General features: G+C 27.5%; 1 protein-coding gene across 3 annotated transcripts; it reads left to right on the forward strand.

Moving 5' to 3' along the window:
* Positions 1-1,274: 1,274 nt before the first annotated feature.
* Positions 1,275-23,383, forward strand: LOC113553803. Of its 3 annotated transcripts, none has more exons than XM_026957341.1 (4): positions 1,275-1,430; positions 17,721-18,067; positions 18,848-19,065; positions 20,983-23,382. In XM_026957341.1, exons 2-4 carry the CDS (start codon positions 17,724-17,726, stop codon positions 22,005-22,007), a joined length of 1,587 nt encoding a protein of 528 aa, XP_026813142.1. In that variant the 5' UTR covers positions 1,275-1,430; positions 17,721-17,723; the 3' UTR covers positions 22,008-23,382. The 3 variants fall into 3 exon arrangements, with proteins under 3 accessions (XP_026813142.1, XP_026813141.1, XP_026813143.1); XM_026957340.1 differs by lacking the exon at positions 1,275-1,430 and adding an exon at positions 7,543-7,719; XM_026957342.1 differs by lacking the exon at positions 1,275-1,430 and adding an exon at positions 15,389-15,589 and having other exon boundaries at positions 20,983-23,383.
* Positions 23,384-24,454: the final 1,071 nt, after the last annotated feature.

The raw sequence follows: 24,454 nt of genomic DNA on the forward strand, positions 1-24,454 counted from the left end.
AGAAATTATAATATTATGCTATGCCAAATATGTTTTTAACCTTTAATTAATTTAAGGTTAAAAACTTTTGTGCTACTTATTTTGAAATAATTTTATTCAACTAAATTGTAAATTGACTTGTGTATAAGTTTCATTATTCTTTATAACATCTTGAAGCTGTATTAGCATTATGGTAACTTATTATAAATTATAATTAATATAAATAAAATGTGCTTTTTTTCCTTATACATAAATATTTTATTATTTTTTTATATAAAACAATTGGTGTATGGAAGTTCATTATATACAATACAACAAACAAATCAATACCTTAGTGTTTTAGTAGTCCAGAGTAATTGTCTAGAAGTTATTAAAGTGAGTAGGCACCAAGAACTTATTGGATATTTAAGTATATTCAAATGGGATCAAAGACTACAATGTATGTAGGAATTTATTTCAAAATACTAATTACATTTAAGTTTGAAAACATTATTATTTAGGTGTGATTTGGGGATTGCTGGAAAAAGTATAGACAAATTAGTTAGGTAAATTGAATTCAATAAAAAAATAAAAACATTGAGAAAATCAGGAGCGCCTACTTATAAATGTAAAATAAAAATTAATGTTATTGGAATCTGGATATTATAATGTATGTATTTTAATATCTAAGCCCACTAAGATAAAAACTATTAATTTAATTAATGAAAGATTAAATTAGGTTTCAAACATTGAAAAAGTAAGTGATATATAAATTAATAAAAAAAAATAATAATAATAATTTAAATACTATTTGAAACAAAATTCATGAGAGAGGGCACTCACAGGTATACATATAAATGTAATTTTTTTAATAGAAATAGAGATTGTAATCTATATCGATTATTAATTGCAAAATCCCATAAATCTAATATAAAAAAAGTTTAAAAATTATATGAAGTTATGCAAATTAAAAATTTTAAAAATATTGACATAATCACTTTTTACATGACGACGAAAATATAATAATTATGAATGGATCACATCCATAAATCACATAAATTATATATATAGTATTATAGTCAATTATTAGTCATATAGATACACATAATTTAATAAATAATAATATTGACTAATGCATTTATTTTCGTATGTAATTATAACAATGTATTAGGTACATAGATAATAATGCGGCGTTTATTATGAAAATACAATATCACATGCGTATTAATGTATTATAAATTATAATATTATATTATAATGTATTTTGACGATAATCAAGCATTATACGCAGACTCCTCCTGCTACACGGACCGCGTGTTACATCATAGGAAGAGGATCACGACCATTAGAAAGTGAAATCAACGTACGCGCAGTGACTGAATACACCGTGACGAGTCTACAGTCAATATAGCATATTATACGTGAGTACCACGCGTTTTAATACTACATCAAACACACGCAGCCACGCGCAGGTAACTAAATTGACTTTATAATATTATTTATTATAATAATATACATTTTAATAATATATGTGTAAGTGCTTGAGCTTGTTAAATTATAGACGTTGATGAGCGATTAATCGCAATTTTTATTTTTAGATTTTGTTAAATATTTAATTATGACGTTATGACTGTTATTATTCATGACTCATGAGTACCCGTACTTAACCCAAAACTTAATTAATAACTAATAAGCTATGTAATATCAGACACTATACTATACATATAAGAGTATTTTACATTTCGGAACTTGGGATTAAATTTTGATTGATTTATACTCGTCGTTGTTACAGTGTACAGTTAATAGGTTTAAACAAATTCAAAATTTATTCATCCTACAAATCGTTTATTGCTAATACGTAATGGAAGGAAGAATAATTGTGGAAATAATGAAAATACTCTTATCATATATTTGTATTAACTACCTATACTTATATAGGTATACGGACAATTGGTCTCCGCGAAAAAAGGTCGTATGCGAACAATTGGTCCCCCGTCATAATTTTATACTCGGACAATTAGTCCCCGGCTTAAAAGTTAAATACAAAATATTTTTTTATCATTAAACGTTCTTTAAAATGTTTTTTCAATAATACAATACTTTTAGAATAACCTTGCATTCAATTTTTAAGCTTTGAAGCAATATAAAATTTAAACAAATTATGTATTTTTAATAACAAAATCTGAAGCATTTAATAATAAATTAAAAAAATTGTTAGAATTAAACTTCCAAATATTTATAATTTTATTGAATTGATACAAATAATTCAACAACAATGATATCGTTGACAAAAAATAATGATGATGTTTTTTTTTTAAATAATTTTTTGAAACCTTTAAGCGATAAGGAAAAAAAAATTGTTTCTATTTGTAATAATTTTAATAATAACTTTTCAAAAGATGATCTTTTGAATTATTTGTGTAGGTTTTCGAAATTTTCATAAATTGTAATTATTATGTTATACTTAAATTATTTTTATATTCGACTATAATAATATTATTTATTAATTTATTATTATATTATTATGTTCATTTTTATTTTTTTTAAAACAAATAACTATTATTATATCCTAAAAGTGTTATATTATTGAAAATACATTTTAAAGAATGTTTAATGATAAAAAAATATTTTGTATTCAACTTTTAAGCCGGGGATTAATTGTCCGGGTATAAAATTATGACGGGGACCAATTGTCCGCATACGATATTTTTTCGTGGGAACCAATTGTCCCAGATCCACTTATATATTATATACTGGTTGATTCTTTTATGCAACATTAATTATTTTAAAATCTATTAACGTTTATAAAAATTTTTTTTTTATAAATTCCAGTTGAATTTAAAATTTTTTTAGGATTTTACATTTTTGAATGACAACATATATTTTTTATTTTTATGTTCTGAAATATAGTATTTTCAGAGTATTTCGATACGATTCATTTAACATAAGTATAGAAAAACCCACATTTAGTTAAATTAAAAATAGTAAAAATTAAATATTTAGTAGGTAATAATAACTATACAGTGATGACTGATTCATTTATCAAAAAAACACTCATTATTTCAAAATGTATTAACGTTTTTAAAAATATTATTTATCGTTGTAATTTTTTAAGTTAGGTATATTTATTTTTTTAACAACATACATTTTTAATTTCATATTCTGAAGCGGAATATTTTTTGGAGTTTATCGATACATAAAAATCGAAATTTTAACAAGTACTTTTTTAGTTATAAGTATTTAAATTATAGGTGAGGTTGGTGTTGTACGGGATACCCTGCAAAATGTTGTCAACTATTCTGTTAAACTACTAGTCAGCATTTTGGTAGTATAGTAGGTTATTCGTATAGTAATCACTATTTATCCGTAGATAATAATGGCCACGAAAAAAAATAGCTAATGTAGAATAGGCTATAGAAAATTTAGTTAGGAAAAATATTTAAAGAAGGGGTGAGATTAGAGGATGTCCAAATATTCGTGTGTATAGTATATATTATATATATTATTGATTTATGTATATAGACTTATTTTATTATAATGATAATACATAATATGTTTATGCTTTATGCAATATGTATATCGTATATGTATTACTTAATATTTTTTATGTTGGACTATTTTTTATTAACTAATTTTTCCATGGCCATTTGTACTGTAGTCTAGTTCGATTTTTATAAATCAAAACCCTTAGAAAAAAGTAACAAACTTAAAATTGATAACGACAAAAAATTGAATAAATATATTTTTTCAAAAATGTTTTGAATAACTTTAAAAAAATAATATTTAGAATACAATTATAGTTTCTATTCTTGGCCATTTGGTAATTGAATTTTTGTAATTTTTTGTTAAGAAGGAATTTTAATGTTGCAATTTTCTTCTCCCATATTCATATCTATGGATAGGTTAATTTGAAGAAATTCTTCAATTTAAATAGTATTAATTATTCACAATTGAATGCAATAAAATAGTTATTATTTTGATATTAATTAAATACCTATTTTACTCCGAATGAAAGTTATAATGATTATACACATAAAAAACAACTATATTATAATAATAGTATAGTAGGTATCTACTACTTACAAATATAGTCATTTTTAAGGTATTACGCCCTCCTACGTACGTGGATCCCCTTGACCGTTTAGAAAAAATAATTGTTTGCTTTTTAAAAAAATAGCTATTCATAGATGGATATTTTTATGACGCAGATAATAAATGGCATCACGTCTTTATTAGTCATTGCCTCATTGGCGTACAAATTATGACATGTGACAATGAAAGTCAAATTGTCAAATACAATTTAATAATAATAATTAATAAATCAATACTTTAGTGCTAGATGTAAATTCTAAGAAAATAAACATATAAGATATAAATATGGGGTATTTTTAAAATGCATACTATATTATATTATGCACAATTATTTCGGGTATAATAATAATTATAATATAGTTATTCAGTTATTGCTTGACTAGCTGATAAATGTGCTCATAACGTAAATCATGACAAGTCTAATTCGAATGAAGGTATATCATTGGAGCATCAAAATTACGTCAGATGAAGTCATTGATGAGTTTGGTCTAAAAAAGAAAATTTAATTTTGTGTTATAGTCCATAGATATTAATAAGTAATAACTGACTATATTATAATATGTATAATAAATAATATAATAAAGTAATAATTAATAATAATGTCTAAATGCTATTAAATATATGATATAATATATAGGCTATATTGGCACATAGTATTGAGTTCAAATTGAAACAATATTTAACTAAATACATTAACATTTTTATTCAAGGGTATTAGATTTTGTTTTAGCAAGATCTACCTATATTTATACCGAAACGACGTTTAATGGGTGTTACGTGTGTGTATTAAAATATCCTAGCTTAATAATAATATATATAGGTAAATAGGTATTAGCTATATAAATAAGTACTATTACCAGTTACCACCCACGAAATTCGTTAAAACGCCCACACGTGTAATCTGTTTAATGACTAATAATCATAATATAAATGCTACCGCCACGTAAGAGTCGTATTTAAATGGGCGTACCTATATACTCTCATACAGATACAGTTATATGCATTCCTGCAACGGTATAGTTAGATGTTTCATAACCTTTTTTACTCTACGCTCCCTTTTAGAATTTCAATAACCCCCTCTCCTTGAATTGAAAAAAACTGATGTTGAAACTTTATTTTTTTTTTATTTTTTTGTCATACTAGGTAAAATATAAATATGTTTATTTTTTTTTAAGGAATATGGTCCAATTATTTCTGAGTGTTCAATTTTTTTTGTATAGTATACCTATTGTGCTTATATTTATCTATATTTATATTATTATATACTGTATTGATTTTTGTAGTCAAAACTTATCCTGAAAACTTTTAAATTATAAATGTTTTGGTAGTACCCGCGAATTCGTGGTCGAGCACGAACCACTAATAATTATGATTTAGTGTTTACGTACACAAAATACATACATGGACGACAATAATATTATTATGCGATCGTGTAATATACGTAACAATATTGTCTCTACTACTTATCGACACGATATTATGCATAAACTATTATACGTCATGACTGGACGTCGTCGTATGTATACGCCTCTCACGTGTATGTGTACGTATATCGTGTCGGGACGTTAACCCTCGGGCGTCGCTTAAGTACGTCGTCGCAAACGCGTTCGCGGCGATGTATATATAATAAATAATAATATATACGTTATGGGTGAACGATCGCATATGCGTAATGTGTGTACGTATATTATAATGTATATGTGTTGATACTTTATAATGATAATAGCCATATGTGTACATAATACATTTAATAATAATAACATTAATATAATATATAGGTACTCACTGCAGTTATATAGAGTTCAAACACTTTCCCGCGTAAGTAGGTAGTCACCGTTAGTTAAAGACCGGGTCAAATTTTAAAGGGCTACTTAAATTTTTATTTTATTTCGTTTCTAAAGTTTATATTAAACAAGGGATACAAATATTACGTATTAATATCTTCCTACCCTATCGATGTTCTATATATTTTTGATCCATATTCATTATAATTACAGTTTTAATAATAATCAAATACAATTTTTTAATAACAATAAAAAATCAAAAACACGTTGATCTTTTAAATTATTTTATTGAATAATATCTTTAACACAAATGTCCAGGATGATATGAGTCCGCTAAAGACTAATTGTCTTGAAACGATACAACTTTTTTGCCAACAATAATTTAGTACCTATCTATAGATGATGAATATATTTTTTTTATGAATATGATTTTTAATTTAAACGAGTAGCTTCTGAGTTATCTTATTTTATGGCTTTATGCATTAATGATAAAATTATATGTATTATCCAAATTTTAAATGTCCACTGAATGTATTCGATATTGAGTTAACATAAGGAATAACTATAATAGGCCTTACTTATTAGATTTAGGAACCTCTTATCTATAATATAATTGTAAAACTATTTTTAGTTGTAAAATAAAATTTGAAAAAATAACATTAGCTACATAGCTAAAAGTTTTACTGATTATTGATTATACATCAACAAATTTCAAAAATCCGTAGACAATTAAGTAGGTTTTTATTTGAAGAAATTAGTTTGCGCCGCAACTGTTAAATATTTGTTATTACTTGTTGATGTCTTAAAATAATCTTAGTATTTGAAAATGATAGGATCCTAAGTACATAGAACTAAATTATTTAAAAATCAAAATTTGAATTCAATTGTGTTTATAATTTTATTATAAAGTGGAGTGGGTGTGATTCAAAATTCACCCTGTACTGACTGTACTGAGTGTGTATTATATAAATAACAAAGTATACAGAGTGCTTCACTGTAAGCTGACTGCTTAATTCAAATGTAAATTAAGCATAACATTTTAAGCTGGTACACCAAAATTGTATGTATGTGTATTGTAATATACGATATACCTGTTAATATATATATACTTATATTTAGAATATTATTTATGTGTTATATAGACTACCGACCGTGAACCGCGACGCTAATATAATATTCGATTGTGTGCGCTTTGCCCTACTACCTGTGTTTGAAATTTGAATAGGAAGTAGGAAAAACCAGAAACTCATAATTCATCAATAATAACATGGTGTATGGTATGTCGACACAGCACGATAAAATATTATATTGTATAGATAACTATATAGCTTTATTATGTACAAGCGGCAGTTCTTATAAAAATAATAATAATCGCGACATTGGCGGTGCAAGGTACACTACAGACAGTATACCTGTATAGACCACAGGGTAAGAGTATCGGCTCGTACACAATAACGCGTGATGGCGTGTGCGCGTAAATATATAAAATATAATATACGTATAATATCGTTGTAAAAAAGCTTTTGATTTCGGGTCAAGATCACGCGCTCGGGAATTACATATTATACATACACATGTATACACCCGATTGTAATATAACCGCCGCGCCGAGGGGAACCCCCAAAGCCTTGACCATTGCGTAACCGGATCTTGGTCGGCACATTATGACGGTATCGACGCTCGGCGGCGTTCATACATAACTCGGGACGCAACAGCGCGTTTGACATAATACTACATAACGACTACGACTACGCAGACGACGCTCTCGCGTATTATTATTATTATTATTATTTTTTTTTATTTTCATCTGGTGTGTTCATATTCATGGCCCGCGATCGGCACACCGTCCGCGGATAACTTCTATACGAGTATACGACTAAAATACGTGAGTACCTTATATTATAATTTATATTATTATTATATTATATACATCTACCTAATAGTACATACATACTATTAAAGTATTTTATAGATACCACCCACATGACCACATATCACACGCTTTTTAATTTAAAGTTAATATAATTAATAATTATATGGATATATATATATATTCTCAAGACTACATTTTCAAATTGTTAAGATTTTTTTTACTACTAAATAAGTGTCTTGTGGACATGAGATACAAACTTTTGTTTTTCAAATGATAATTCCCTTTTTCTACACTATATTTTTTAGTGAACAATTGTTCTGAAATATTATTGACATATTAAAATAAAAATTGAAACGAGAATTTTCGAATTCCCTAATTTTGTGTACTAAAGATAATAGGTTCATGATAATGGACTATAGTAATTTGCTAATTCAAGTAACTTATATTAATCTATCAATATTTATAAATTAAAAAATTGATTCAAGTATAATTATTAGAACTAGATCCGATATAACATCTATTTAATATTTTTTTTATAAATATTTTTAATGACTATTATCCTTGAACATTTTAATAACTAAAAAACAACTGGATCGAATTTTGAATTAGACATATACAAAATCTTCAAAAAAAATATCCATAATTTACAGTAAAAAATTAATATTGCGAATTTTGTACATTACCACAGAATACTCTTTAAGTAATAAAAAATAGTAAATATTTCAAGAATTTGAAAATACGATTTATGTATATGTACTTAAAGTAAAGATAGATTGTGGTATAAATAAATAATAATATTATCTTAAAAAAAATCAAAAATTTCACTGCGTAAAGTAAAAATTATAATATTATAATATATGTAAAAGTTTTAAGTTCATATGAATAATGTTTATAAGTTATAACAAAATAATTAACATTATCCGTTATTTATCGTTTAAATATAAGTAATTTAGTCCAAATTGGAACTTCAAATAATTATAAAAAATATTTGTCTTTTTACATTTTTTAGATATTACTGTTCCAATATGAACTATTTATTAGGAATCTTGTATTAAATTTTCAAAACCTAGATATATAAAGAAAAGTTTTTATGAATTCCTAACCTAATTGGGGAGTCCATGGGGTATCTCTTCGTAATTTTTTCGTACCGGTGTTCTAAAATCATAATAAAATACTTTGTTATCAAAGTATATAGGTACGTGTAATTTAAAAATATTATATTGTATTGTGGTAGTACGGTGCAAAATTAAACCATTGTAATCTGTAGAAGATTGAATTTCGGACATAAATTTTATAAATGACACACGTCAGAACGTACATCGTAAAACGGTAATTATTATCTAAAAATAAAAATTGTATTTAAAATTATTTCAACCTTTCTCCCCCCCCCCCCAAAAAAAAAAATTCTAGCTACTTGTCTGGGAACATTTAAAGTAATACATATTGTAGGGTTGTGTGTGCACGTGTAAGTAATTTATTAAATTATCAACTAGAACGGCGCAACGCATAAGTCATAAACTTATATGACACAAATATATTTCTTCTGGTTTCGTATGTATAAACATTTAAATTATAAATCCATTTATGTATTATACATATTTGACGGTAAAAAAATTGCTCACAGGCCAGTGCTCACTGTAAATATATATTGTCTGCATATTTTGACACGTTTCAGCCTTGTCCTCCTAAGTCTAATTATTTTACGAAACACGTATTCATACAGGAGTTTTTATTTCTCGTATCAAAATATCGGCATTGTAAAAATTACTAGTCATTTTTAAGGATATACTTATTAAATAAAAATCGCTTTGCCGTCATAGGGTTTTAAAATTAAATATTGCTTATAATCCAAAGCTAAAAATTGTATACTTATTTTCATATTTATCAAATATTATTATACGTTTCGTTGTGTAAGTGCCATAATTTATTATAATAATTATAATTTTTAGATAAAATGAATCATATTATAATAGTTATAATAATATCGCGATCGTATATCACAATATTATACAATATATAATATGTAAACTGTATTGGAGCGTGGAGACTAGAGACTTGTATATGTAGGTATATGCAGTAGGCACTATATTGCTATTTGTATTATACCGCTATACCTACAATCTCCATAATAAAATCTCGATTTTCATAAACGTTTTCATTATTATTTATATAAGTCACAGTGTCGTTTTCGTCACTGCAAGGACGCGTGCCAATTGGTGTGTGAGTATATTATATATACGCATTTAGATTCTTATTATATAATTGTAACAAATTTAATTCACGCGCCTCACACCCGCTAACTCTACCGATACATATAGGTATAATAACTGTGAACTAAGGGTATGTATACATAATCTATATATATATTTATATGTACATTGTACATGGTGTACATTGTATTTACATGATATATATTGCGCAAAATAAAAAAATGGTCTTATTAGAGAACGATTGTTTAAATCGAGACGAATGTGTATAGTGTATATCTAATACAAATATATAATATGCATTTTTCGCAATATTTGAACAAGTAATTTTTAAAAAACACACACATACAAACATATATTATATTATATGTATCTAACTACTATATATACGGTGCGTTTTTGATAATAGTTATTGAAATTAAAAAATTGGGTATAAATTGAAACGATTAAATCGATAACACTGTATAATATATTCTATTCTATTTAGACAATACGTAATTTATTATTGTGTAACCTTACTCAAAGAAAAATTGATAGAATGTGTTGTATAGAAAAAATGGAAATGTTCAGCAGGCATTAATTTAAATAGATATTAAATAAATAAATAATATACCTACTAATAATACATTTTAATAGATTTTCACTATTGATTTTTTTATAGGTTCGTGTTATTGCAAATTTACAAAGTTGTACGTATTTGTACAATTTTATTGTCTAATTTTAAATAAAACGTATTTATTTATATTATTCTTACACATAGTTTTGTAATATTAAGTATAATGTTTCATAAATCTTTAGTGGCAATAATATATGTTGTTTAATACTACTATATACTACATTCGAATTCTAAACATTTAATTACAATTTCCAGTTTATGCAAACAATTAAATGTGTAAATATAACTGATTCACAATTTAAGATTAAAAGTTAATTAATAAATATACATTATATAGTAATAATAGGTTTTCAATCAATTTGAGTTGATATATTTTTACATACATTGCAAATAATGTACGAGATGTAAAATACGTTTAAGTATACAACATGGACTTTATAAAATTATATAAGAAAAACATATACCTATTTAGAAATTCCTAATTAAAATTTTATAGATTAAGTCTTAATTTCATGCAATTGATTAAAGTTTTTAAGTTATTATAACATTGATAAAAGTGCATATCATGTAAACTCGGCCAGGATTCATAGTTTTAGGTATTTTTGACCCTGATAATAATTTTTATCGATTGTAAACATTACTCGATTAAATTATTTATTATAATCGTGTGTAAACTATATAGTCGAAAATTACTAGAAGAAAAATGTACAGTGTTCGTTCCTTCACGTCGTCAGCGATGATAATATAAAATGTTACTTAAAAATTAATATAGTTATGTATAAAATAATCAATACCTATATAAGACAATTTTGTCCTGTAAAGTTATATTAATTAGAAATAAATAATTATATATTAAAAATTAAATAAAAACCTTGCTCTGTTATAGATAGACTTAGGATGTATTGAATGTATCTACCTCGTAAATTATACAGGTTAACTCATCATTATATTATACGAAAAATGATTCTAAGCGAAGAGACAGTTATATTGTATTTTATAGGTAACATTTTTAGTATTATCGGTAAATTGAACTAATTTTTACCGAAAATAGTATAAAAAGTGTACAACTGTAAATAACACTCATTCAATATAATACAGAACAAAGCTGATGACCTAACCTTTTTTGCACAAATTTTATCCCATTTTCGCCCACGATATGTTAAAAACATCCTTCCACATTTCTGGGTACATTTGCTGACTACACACTACTCACTACTAACGGTGTCAAATCCTTACTCTGAAACGACTAGGTTCAAATGAATCAAATTATTTATGATTAGCATGGGCTAACTTTTGGAAAATAAAAGTTTACGTTACGTAGGTTCTTAAAAAATATATCGTGAATTCCCACCACTTCTCACAACAACTAAATTCTAGTGTCCTTCCAGTAGTTATAATTAAGCTCAATATATTTGGTTAACTTTTGACAAGCGATTCACATGAAGCACACATATAAAAACAAAATGAAAATTAGTCAATACAAAACTTAAAATGTTTCTTTTAAGATCTAAACTGCCTCTAACTAATCATAATTTAATACAATATTAAATATCAATAATCCTATGGCTTGGTTATTCCATTTCCATATTCACTTTTGAGGCTCTATACCTCTGTGAAACTATTTGATAGAAAAACCTTATAAGTCTTCCAAGTTGCAATATGTGTATATATATATATATATATATATATATATATATATATATGTATATATATTTACGTCAAATAACCTCTACCCCTTGATATGTAGGTACCAAATTCAATTTTCCACCCAGACCTAAAACTTCCTTTTTTTACATTTGAAAAATTATAAAAATCTCGTTAAACCAAATTACATTCAAAACTTAACAGTTATTTCTAACTAATCCTTTAAATTAAATTATTAGATATCTACCATATATTTTCGTGAAAATATTCCTTAAAGACTCAAATGATAATGATCCCTGAGCTTCCTAAAGTGATAAAATTAAAAATAAAACCCAAATTGGGTAGTAATTAGTAGTGCTAATAGCCTTTTCTAGGGATTTTCAATTGTTATGGCATTACCTATTCATCTCATTTTCTTATAAAATATTCAGTTTTCCAGCTTATTTTTGTTAGTTTTTGCAATTCTTAAAAATATTTCTAAAAATTTCATACTTTCAACCCCCAGTTGGCCAGTTATAGATCAAATTTGATCCAGGACGCGATTACATATATGAAAAACTACATAATTTAAATTCCAATATAAGTTTATACTTCATTCCGCTCAGAATCTAAAGTCTAGATTCAGTTTATACGTATCAAATATTTCTGTCTAAAATATCATGACTAAATTTCTATTTAACCTTTTTACAATTTCTCGTTGTATAAAAAAAAAATAATATTGTAGATATATTTTTCATTTTTAAAATACAATTTTTAAATAACATTTAATACATTTCTTAAGATATTGTTAAATGTATAACACATTTTATGGTCATCAAGTTATAAACATTATAATTATATTTAATTATTTTAATCATGCGTGTTGTCATGAATTTTTTTTAAAATTTTTAATTATTCTTGAATATTTTTAAAATTGTACATATTTTTTTTTGCGGTAATATCACCAATTATATTTACAAATTACGGATATTCTTTAAAAAAAATCAACTGGTTTGTGTGTTTTCGAAAGTAAAACCTGATTATTTGTCCTCATGTGAATCATTATACATACATTTAATATTGCGCACATCGTATCTGTTACGGTAAAACAGTCAACAAAACAATATTGTAAATTTAAAAATAAAAATACATCTATGATGCTGTTGTAAATTATATAATTATTAATAAGTGGCTAAATTACATTATAATAGAAATAATAATATTATATACATTTTATGGATATTAAGTATAATATACTGCTGAACATTTCCAATAATCTGGATGATATATTGATACATAGTATGTAGTATGTACTACTTACAAATTCTCGTTAAATCGTATTTAAATTATAATTAAAACGAAATGATATGTTGAATGTAAACACATTTTTTACTAGGAATAGATGTTGTAGAAATAGAAAGCACTGACAATAACATAATTGACAATGAATCGATACTTGTTATATCATATTTTAGTAATAATATCATGTTCACAATACACTGTGAGTTCTCATACGGTTTATGAAATGCCGCGATGAGTTGAAATCTAATAAAAGAATATGTTTTAATATATGTATAGTTTAATAGTTAAATAGGTAGTAAGTACTGAATATATATATATATATATATATATATATATATATATACAGTAATATATATATATATATATATATATATATTACTCCCTACCAATACACCGCAATACCGTATAGATTTAGGAACAGCGCTTATTATACCATATTACAATATAGAAAATATAGTAAATTCGTATTGTTTGATCGTCAACATTAAACAGTAGGAATTCCACAAGAATATCAATTTAAACACTGAAATACGTATACACATTATTCTATAAGCCAATTGACACGTAAAAATGAACGGCATAGTCTTTATATGAAATATTTTAATGTAATGGTGAGTATAGAGTATAGACGTATATACGTATATAGGTAATACAACTATTATAACTAATAACTATTCCAATATTTTTTTACATTTTAATATTTTTAACAACTTATCACAACAAAATCGTATATATAAGCATATATTATAATAAATAATATACACATACCTGTACGTTGTTTATACTTTGATTTTACGTGTTGGCATGCACGCTTATATATATTAATTACGGAGTAAAAAATATGTGAGACACGTAAACTTAATAGTTAGCTCATGTGTAAGGCTGCAGCTTTTATCATTAAGGGCCGTCGACGCTTTAATGCCTCATGGCGGAATGTTACTTTATAATTGTATACTTTTTTAGATCTGCTATATTGCTTTATCATTGTTAGATGATTAAATCACTGTTTGACTTGATGAGAAATACATAATATTATTAATCCGAACGTGAAAGTATTTAATTTTGTTTCGACGTGTAGGTGTGCAGTGTTGCTTGTATAACATTATATCATATACGTGAATACGTGATGCACCTAAACTAACTAATAACTTATGATGCAATAAATGTATTACAATTAAAACACACAATATCATGTCATTGTTCTTAATATATTTAGTAGGAACTTATAGAAAAACATTGCGAAGTATATGCTTAGTCGATATATGTTAAGTTTATTTTTATTATCTGTATATTTATATGTGTAGCCGTGTAGGTACACTGCATACCTATGTGGCTATGTAGCAGTTGAGATTTATTTTTAGTTTTCACGATGTGCGTGGGAGAAATTAGAATAAAATTACTTTTCGTTTTATTTTCTATTGTTTAAACACTAACACCTAAATAATACTTACTATATTAGTATATTCAATGTCTTTTGTCTTTATATTCACTGGATTTGGATGTATCCTATCATTATTTATAAAATTTGGATGAAACAAAGTTATGACTTATTATGATATTATTTTTGTCTTTCTCATTGTTTTCATAGATACTCTAAACAAGACGATCATATATTATTTATGTAGGCGCGTACACACCTGACACTTCATGTGTATACTATGTACCTATATCGGTAATTAAAATTGTATACAAAACAACTGTTCTTGCGTGTCGGCGAGGAAAAATGACCATATCGCTTTATAGTGTTGTGGTCTAACCGTCTAAACTAGAGAAAATGGATAAAAAATTATAATACAATGTCGACATCATGAATAGAATAAGAGTGTGACTGGTAGTTCTCATGTATATACGTGAAATGCGGGAGGGAAATATAACCCGATACAGAATTGACAGACTAACCATAACAGTCATCGTTGTCATTGCCTATCGAACGGAACGAAAGTGAAAACCTAGTTTCCATTTCAATATATTTATGTTTAATATTTTATATGTATTTAACTTTTTTACGCGAGTGTGTCAAAATAGTTAAGTATTAACGTATTGTAAAATAATATATAACAGTTATATTTTCATTTTTTTATTTTGCGATAAGGAATTCTCAGCACAATATACGTTAAACTGTATACTACTGCAGGTATAAAAATATATTAACATTATTCTGTTGATGCTCATAAAAATGTATATAGTATTGGCTATTGGCTAAATGATATACTTATAAATGTTTAGGAGCTTGAATTGTGTTTTAACCATTTGAAGGTTCCGATAAGATTTCTCAGGGTCGTTGATAATAATACGTATATATACATATAAGCAATATATATATATGTATAAATATATTTAGTGAGTACATGACCATGAAACACGACTAATACGAATATTTTACTAGTCGAACTTTTGCTGAAATTATTGTTGAAGAATATTATTAACTATTGTTTGTATTGATATTTAAATATAATTAGTCATTGAAAAATACATTTTTATTTGCAACGTACCTACACTTATTTTGTACACAAATACCATTTTTAGCAATAAACCAACCTTATGATAATTTAGTTTAAAAATATGCAGTGCAATCATTTATGAGATAAATAATATAAAAATAATAATATTATATAGCGTACAGGAATACTAAAAAAAAATATATATATAATAATTATACTATTTATATTTTTTATTAGTATTGGTGACTTTTCTAAAAATTATATTCTGTTTAGTATCGGATTTCCTGTAAATGATGATAGGTCATATATTATTATAATAGTACCTATATAATGTATAGTCACTATACACTATACTATATACATTATACATCTATACATAGATAAATAATATTTTGTTGTATTTACATCAATAGTATAACTGGCTAACCAAATTATGCATTACAAAATCGGTGAAGTCGCATATTATGATTTAAATATAATCCACATCAATTTAGTAACGTAAAATTTGGATAATTCTGCATAATGCATTTGCATGTACATATATATTATATTTATATGACAAATTACTTTTTTGGAAACGAACAATAAATTATTTATCTTGATGCTAAAATTTTAAGGACCGTGTATTGGCCTTCGCTTTATTTAAAGAGAAATATAGTTTCGATTTTCGAGTTACAAGGTACAACAATCTCTATTCTTGATATCAAACATTACTCATTAGTACTACTACAGTTTTGAATACGGACGAGATAATCGTTATTGAGAACTGAGATATTATATGGTATTGTGGTATATCGTAACGGAACGGTATAACGGTAGATCTGACAACAATTTATGTACCTAATATGTTCCTACTTATTCCGTTTAATCTTTTCGTTATTAAAATATCTTTCGACGAGCAGGAGCACTAAACTGAGCAGGAGTGATGGCTATCCGGTAGTCAAGATGTATCCCGTGTGATATTGCACCTTTAAATTTCGTGAGGTGCTAACTAGAATATATTATATAAATATGAACGAATATAAAGTTGTTTATTTATCATTATGAAAACTTATAATCGATATTTCAACAAGTTAAATTTAGTATTTCGTGAAAATGTAAGCAGTTGCAGTTTAATATACTTGCATAGAACACTAATGAATGTTAAATCATTTATTATGTAACACAATAACCTACACTTTTGAATGGAAAACAAAAAGAAGGGTGGTGTCAAAATGTAAAAAAAATATGTATACCTAACTGAATATATAAATGTTTTATTGTTTAGGATATAATTAGAAAGGGTACTTAGAAGTATTCTTCAAAAAGAAGAAAACTTCGCCCGGGCGCGTTACCCTCAATTCAAGCGCTTGACTAAACATAATAATAATTGAAGGAGCGGTTAATATTTGTTTAATATATCTTAATTTATAAAATGTCTTAGACATTTATGTTTAAATTAAATTTTATTTTGTATACAAAGTGAAGTTATATTTTTATTTTAGAATGATATTTATTTCTTCTTCTTTATTTGTTCACGAATTTTGGGTAGGTAATAGATATATTATAAGTGTAAAAATGCATTTATACTTCTCTTTAAATTAAAAATTAACTCAGCTTGGTATTTAAACAGATAATTCTTTACATTTAAAAAAAACATATAAAAAGCTATTGAAAAATGAACTACTATTTTTTTTGTAATTGTTGTTTTGAAAAATTAATCTATTTTCTACCAAATACTTAAGCCCTCTCTCAAATATTTTACAGGATCTTCGTCTATGATCAAATGTTTATTACTTAAACATGTAACATATTATTATAAACTATACAATTTATATCATATAGGTGATGATATTACTATACTGCTTGGCATGCATAGTCACCGCCGTCATGGGCGCAGTGCTGCCGCCACCCTGGGCGGACCCGTCTCAGAATCCGTGCGCCGCAGAACCATCGGGCGGATGGCAGCTGCTCTACTGGCCGGACGATAAGAAGTGTTACCGGATATTCCAACGTGGGTACCCGTGTCCGGAAACAATGGAACTAGTGCCGCGTCCGGACCGTAAGGGTTCCGCGGAATGTGCGTGCCCGCCTGGCAGCGTCCGTAGCACTCGTGACTCCCGTTGCCATCAGCTTTTCCGGCTCGGCGGTCCTTGCGACGACGGCCAATACTTTGCACCTGACCTGGACAGGTGATCATCTATAATTAATTCGATCCATTTTTTAACTGATAATATTATAACACAATATAAGTCTTATAACAGTGTCTTCCGAGTCGATTTTGCAATGATGCACTATTTCACATTATAGACATTATACCTGTATCTTGATGATTTGCTTAGTTTATTTTTTAGAAAGCCATACAATTTTTGATCTCATAAACATTAACTTATGATGTACTAATTTTAAGTATTGAACAACTAGTTGTTATAATTAATGAACATTTAAAGTTTGAATAAATGCGTGAAATGAACAGTCAAACTCAAATTTTGCAGTATACCTCTTCCTGTTCTGCCTTTGAAAAAGAATAGCCAATTTAAATGATTAGAAATCAAAAAATTATAAAATTTTTTAAATAACAAAAAAATTGTAGTAAGACTCCTCATTACGTGTTTACATTCGAAACACGATAATTTCATATTTTCATATAAATTTGATTTTTATAATAGTTAATATTAGAAAAAATAGTTGATTTTTAGTTATTCGTAGTTAAAGTTGAATTATTTTCACATAATACACATTTTCCCAGCTTCTACCTAGTTTTAAAAGTAAATCCTATCAACTAAAATACAGTTAATATACATTTAGTTTTCAGATTAATATGATATAAACATCGTATAACATATTGTAAATAACTGGTAATATGAAATAAAACATATGTATTATAATCTTTATTCTTTATTATATCTTTAGTATACTCGCCTCACTCAAACATAATGTTTTATTAAATTCATTTATTGTGTGTTCCGTAGAGATGACCGGGAGAGGTGGGGAACATGTGAGGATCCGTTACCATGCGCAGATAAAGCAGAACTGTTTTGGCCCAAAGACAAGCGCTGCTATCGCAAGCATTCCAGAGGACCATGCACTGAAGGACAGCTATTGGTACCTAGCACCATGAACAATTTAATCGGTGACTGCAGATGTGAAAACGTTCCAGAGTTGGCGACTTACTTTTGGGCACCCGCAGGTCAGTGATAATACAGTATAACACTCTATAACAAGTATAACATGTATACTTGCAGTAAAAAAAATAAATAAATAAAAAATACACATTTTCTGCAACATTTTAAATCAAAACTATAGGTGGACTTAGAGGGAGTACGTTTCTTTAGTGTATAAATAATATTAGTCCCAAAAATTCAGTAGTCAAACGATTTGATTTTAAATTTACTATTAATAAGCTATTAGTCTTGATGTAAATTTCCTCTAACCAAAGCTCATGAAGTAGGTTCAAATATTAAAATTTTTAAATATTTTTATAATAAAAACTCGAGCATATTACTTCAATGTTTGAAAATCATAACCAATGGTGAGAACAGGAAAGACATAAAAGAAAACAGCATTATATATTTATATTACAATATCCGGGTATTTATAGTAATCTATAATTTATACTTGTAGTAGTGTTACGAGTTTTTCTTATACAATTGAAACTAACTAATATTACTTACATTTTAATAGTTAACAGAGGAAAAATGTTTTCATGTTTATAAATTATAATACGGTAGAAGTGAATTATTTTATTATTATGGTTAAATTTATTACAGTGTTAAAAATTGTCTTAACTCAAAACTCGTCATACATGATAGGTACAGTATTTTATTCGGTAATTTCCTGTTTTCTCTCATCATAAATGTTTATTATGGTTAAATGGTTTTTATCTAAATATTTTAAACCAAAAATTAAGCGTATAAACCATTCATGCGTTTTTAAAAAAAAATAAATCAACCACTTGCATGTTACAAACATGGGATAAAGTTTTCGAAAAAGATCAAGATTGTATCACCATTTCTTTAATAATTACCATACAAATTCTAATAAATGTATAAATACGATCCCTACAAGTATTAATTATAATGTCAAAAAATTATTTTTCAAGTATATTTATAATTAAGAATGATGTTTGGCAAAAAACTTCACAACTAACAAATGATTATAGCTTATCAAATTACATCTTTAATTTAAAATTGATAAAATTCGATAATAAATAAATACATATTGAGTTTATTATCAATATAAAAAGACCAATGGTGTGTATGTACTTATAAGTTATAATGTTATAAACAACCAAATAAAAATTGGTTAATGAAATAAATTGCACTGTATAGTTGCTTCAGGATTAAGTATTAAAGCTGATGGAGATATTTGTTTTGGTATTAGACCAATAAGGCAATAAGTGGAATATCAGTTTATGTACACCCTGTTGTCCTATTTCTGTTTTGAATGTATGTGTATGCATTTTTAGTTTATTTTTTAGGTAATAAAAGACAATTTTTTTTATCAAGCCTTAAAAATCAGAATGATTTTTAAAATATTATTCGAAAAACAAAACTATTCCGTTTAATTCTATTTACTATTTTTAATAGGAAAAATAAAATTTATAATGATTTTTCTTTTTTCACAATAACCATATGCATCGTGAAATTTAGATAAATGGTTAGTGATTAATAGTTAGTATGAACTATCTAACAGAAAAAAAAAACTACCCAATGGTCAATGATGACACTTGTTTAACTTGATAACATGATAACATTATTGAAACTAATAAAAAGTTAATGAATTCTACATATCTTTTGATAAGAATATAAATTGGACCACTTTGGACGTTTTGAAAAAATCTTTCTCTTTAAATATTTTCCACTAGTAAACTAGTATTTTTAGGAGGAAATTTTAACTAATATTTGAAATATTTTTAAATTTTAAGTTGTATCAATTCAATCACACTATTTAACATGCATTATTATATATACTAATATACTATACACATAGACATTTTATTTATATTATAATAAATTGTAAATACTCCGAAATATTGTCTACTCAATTATATTATTTAAGTTCACACGAATTATACCATATAAATAATATATTGGCATTTTTATAGGCACGTGTCATGAACACTACACGATGGGGCCGTGTCAAGAACGCGGAGGCATATTCCTGCCGGGCGGCCAGTGCGGATGTGACCCATCACTGCCACACTTCCACAACGGCACGGGCAAGTGCTACCAACTGGGAGGTATTGGACCCTGTTCCCCGGGACACCAATTTCTGGTGCCGGCTGGAGGTTCCAAGGCCGAGTGCACGTGCAAAGAGGGCCACATCAAGTGGTTCGGGGACGGCGCGTGCTATAGACCGTACACGCGCGGTCCGTGCGCCGCGGGTAACATGTACAGCGTGAACACAACGGCCACCGGTATGGCGGTCGGATGCGTGGACATACCGTGCACCGCGGGCAAGCTGTACTTCCCGGGTGGCAAGGGCTGTCACCGCGTGGGTACGCAGGGCCCGTGTCCAGCCGGCCAGATCGTCCTGTTCCAGGACACGGTCAAGACGTCCATCGAAGGCGTGTCGTACCTGGGCATGTGCGGTTGCGCCAACGCGGACGCGGCCGCCGGCACGTTTTACTCGTCGTCGTCAGCACTAGCGTGCAAGCCGCCGGCCGCGGCTAGGAAACTGCCACAGCAGCAGCATGACGGCCGTGGCGCCGGCGCAAGCCCACGGCGGTCGGACGCGCTACAGCCGCAGGACCCGTGTGGTCACCGACGTGGCACTGTCGCCTGGACCGATCTGTCGTGCAAGCAGCTGTACCTGCAGGGCCCGTGCGAACCAGGTGAATGGGTGGTGCCGGACCGGGGAAAGGGCACCAGAAAGGGCAGGGGCTGGAAGATGGGCAAATGCGAGTGTCGGCCCGGGTTCACGGCCGTACCGGTACCCGGCGACGCCAACAATGCCACGGCGTGCCAGCCGCCGACGGTCACGCTGGCCAAGTTCCTAAATATGAGTGACGAGTTCAACCACAACCATAACAACCACAACAACAATAACGCCACAGTCGATGAACGCGGAGACGGTAACGACGACGGCGACGATGATAATAGTAACAACAACGGAGTTAGGACGCGTTAATTATTATAAGTTATACGTTCAAAACGACGCATTATATCATATCACATCATTTATGCGCTCCGAAAATGTATGAACTAAATTAAATATTATGCGCATGCGTATATAAATATTATATTATGTCAAGACTGCAAAGTATATTACGTTATACTATATAATATAACATAAAAATATGATGTTGAATGTGATTTGGCTTTAAGGGGGTCAATGACATTTTTGGAAAATAGTTAACTACGTACGTGTGTCAGTCGTTCGGTCTTAATCCGTTATTTTTATTAATACATATAAATATTTTTAATTTGTATACTTAATTTCTCAAAAAATAATCTTTTATATATCTTGATTTTATCTTAATCATGTGTAACCACATAAATGCATATGGCTGTAGTGATCAATTAAAACATGAATTTTTTAGGAAAATTTTGAAAATATTTTTTTTTTTTACATTCTATGAACAGTCTGAACTCATTACTAAATTTTGAAAGAAAAAAATAAGTATGTATCATATTATTTTTTATCGTTATCCTTTTTCATTTTTACGTTTTTCTATGACACATAATTTTATGTTTTAAAATTGAAACCTAATTCAATATTTATACACATTATTTCATTTTTTTTTTAAATAATGATCGTCGACAAATTTAAGAACGTGTTTTTTCGTTTAGAGCCCACCTTAAGTATAATAATACTTAATATTTTTATCTTACTTACACAATTCCTCTTAAATGTCCTTTTTAGTTTTTATTTGGGTAGTGACTAATGATCCACTCAACATTAATAGTGACAGTATGTGTACTATTTAAGTAGGATCATCGATTTGTACAGTGTATATTAATCTAAATAGCATGTAAATCTGTATTATTACATACAATAGATTAATGTATGAAAAAGCCATTAGTATAAAAAGAAGTCATAAATCCCAAAATTATTATTTAATTATTTCCTTAAAATATATTGGGATGAACTTTATATAATGGCGTATTAACTCATAATATATTATTATCTTCCTACACTTTAAATTATAATAATTTAATTATGTACCTATACACTTAAAGTCTCCATAACAAAGTGCAGCGATAATTAAATTAAATGTTTACCATTTTTTCATAAAAGTAGGTATCTATTATCTTATAAAACTATAATTAATAACTATATTAAAAACACAAATAAAATGTTTATTGATATATTTTTTAAGCAATCTAATGAAGTTTCTAATGCAGTGTTAGGTACTTAGATAAGTTTTTAATGTAAGAAAATTAATGTTACCAACAAAACTGTATAGTGACTGTAGATAGTAATTAATTATTATTAGTTTATATTAACTAGAATAAGTGTTTAATGTATGCTTGCATTTTTTTTAATAAATTGTAATATGTATAGATGCGTAAATATATGATTTTATTATTGATGTTTTAAATGCGCATTGCGCATATAAAGGTAAAAAATATAATGGTATGATGGGTATATATATGTATAGGCATATATAATATAAAAGTATAGATAGGTACTTATTTGTTATCTATATAGGTACATATTTGTTTTGACCTTGCAGGCAGTTGATTATATTATAAGTAAATGTAACGAACTATTGGCACAATTCAGCTAATAAATTCGGTTAGGATGCGAATGGGAACAAAATAATGCACGATGCACGCAAAAGCGCCTCTTATTTAAATTTAGTTGAATGACAATTTCAAAATTACAAATAAAACAATTTAAAATCTGTTTAGTTTTTTTTCGAACGAACGCGCAAGTCTTTATTAAGGCTATTACGCATTATCTACTTATAAAAAAGTACCAGTAGTATATATATATATATAGTATTCTACCTAAGTACTATATACGTCTTTATAAAACTACATGACTATAAACAATAATAATAATAATTTTACTAACATTTATGTATGTATGACAGTAAAGATCAACTTTCCAATTTATCTATTTGATATTTTTAGAGAAATATCACAAAAAACATTCATTATATTTTAAATGAAATATGCATGAAAACCAATTTTGAACAGTGAATGCTTTCACTTATATAGTATTTGCGAGTGTGTAGCATTATACGATGTCATCATGCTAGCGTTATTGCTCTGCCCTTTCGCATCGGAATGAGTGGGAGGTTAGGAATTAATATGTATTCACGTCGAAGGTTCCCGTTTCCTGCTTGGGTAAGTTACACATGAGTAATTTTTAAAAGAATAACTGACGCTTAATATTGTATGTGACGATTATATTTTTTCGAATAAAACGCTTACATTACAATTATCCGTGAGAAAAATAAGTTTCTAAATTTTTTTTTTTTTAATCGTACTTATCGTAGAAAAATTTCTTAAAATCTATGTACACTAATTAACCATTCTAATATGAAAATTATTTGAAATAATTATCATTTATTTCTCATCATAATATATTTTAATCTATCAATATAGTATATTAAATTTTAATAT

The sequence above is a fragment of the Rhopalosiphum maidis genome, chromosome 2, assembly GCF_003676215.2.
Source record: "Rhopalosiphum maidis isolate BTI-1 chromosome 2, ASM367621v3, whole genome shotgun sequence".
Taxonomy (NCBI): domain Eukaryota; kingdom Metazoa; phylum Arthropoda; class Insecta; order Hemiptera; family Aphididae; genus Rhopalosiphum; species Rhopalosiphum maidis.

What these genes read in the sequence shown, in the direction of transcription:
- LOC113553803 (XM_026957341.1), top strand. Translation starts at nt 17,724, where the DNA reads ATGATATTACTATACTGCTTGGCATGCATAGTCACCGCCGTCATGGGC. An exon ending in TTTGCACCTGACCTGGACAG is followed by an intron (nt 18,068 to 18,847) that starts GTGATCATCTAT and finishes TGTGTTCCGTAG; the next exon opens with AGATGACCGGGAGAGGTGGG. An exon ending in TTACTTTTGGGCACCCGCAG is followed by an intron (nt 19,066 to 20,982) that starts GTCAGTGATAAT and finishes GCATTTTTATAG; the next exon opens with GCACGTGTCATGAACACTAC.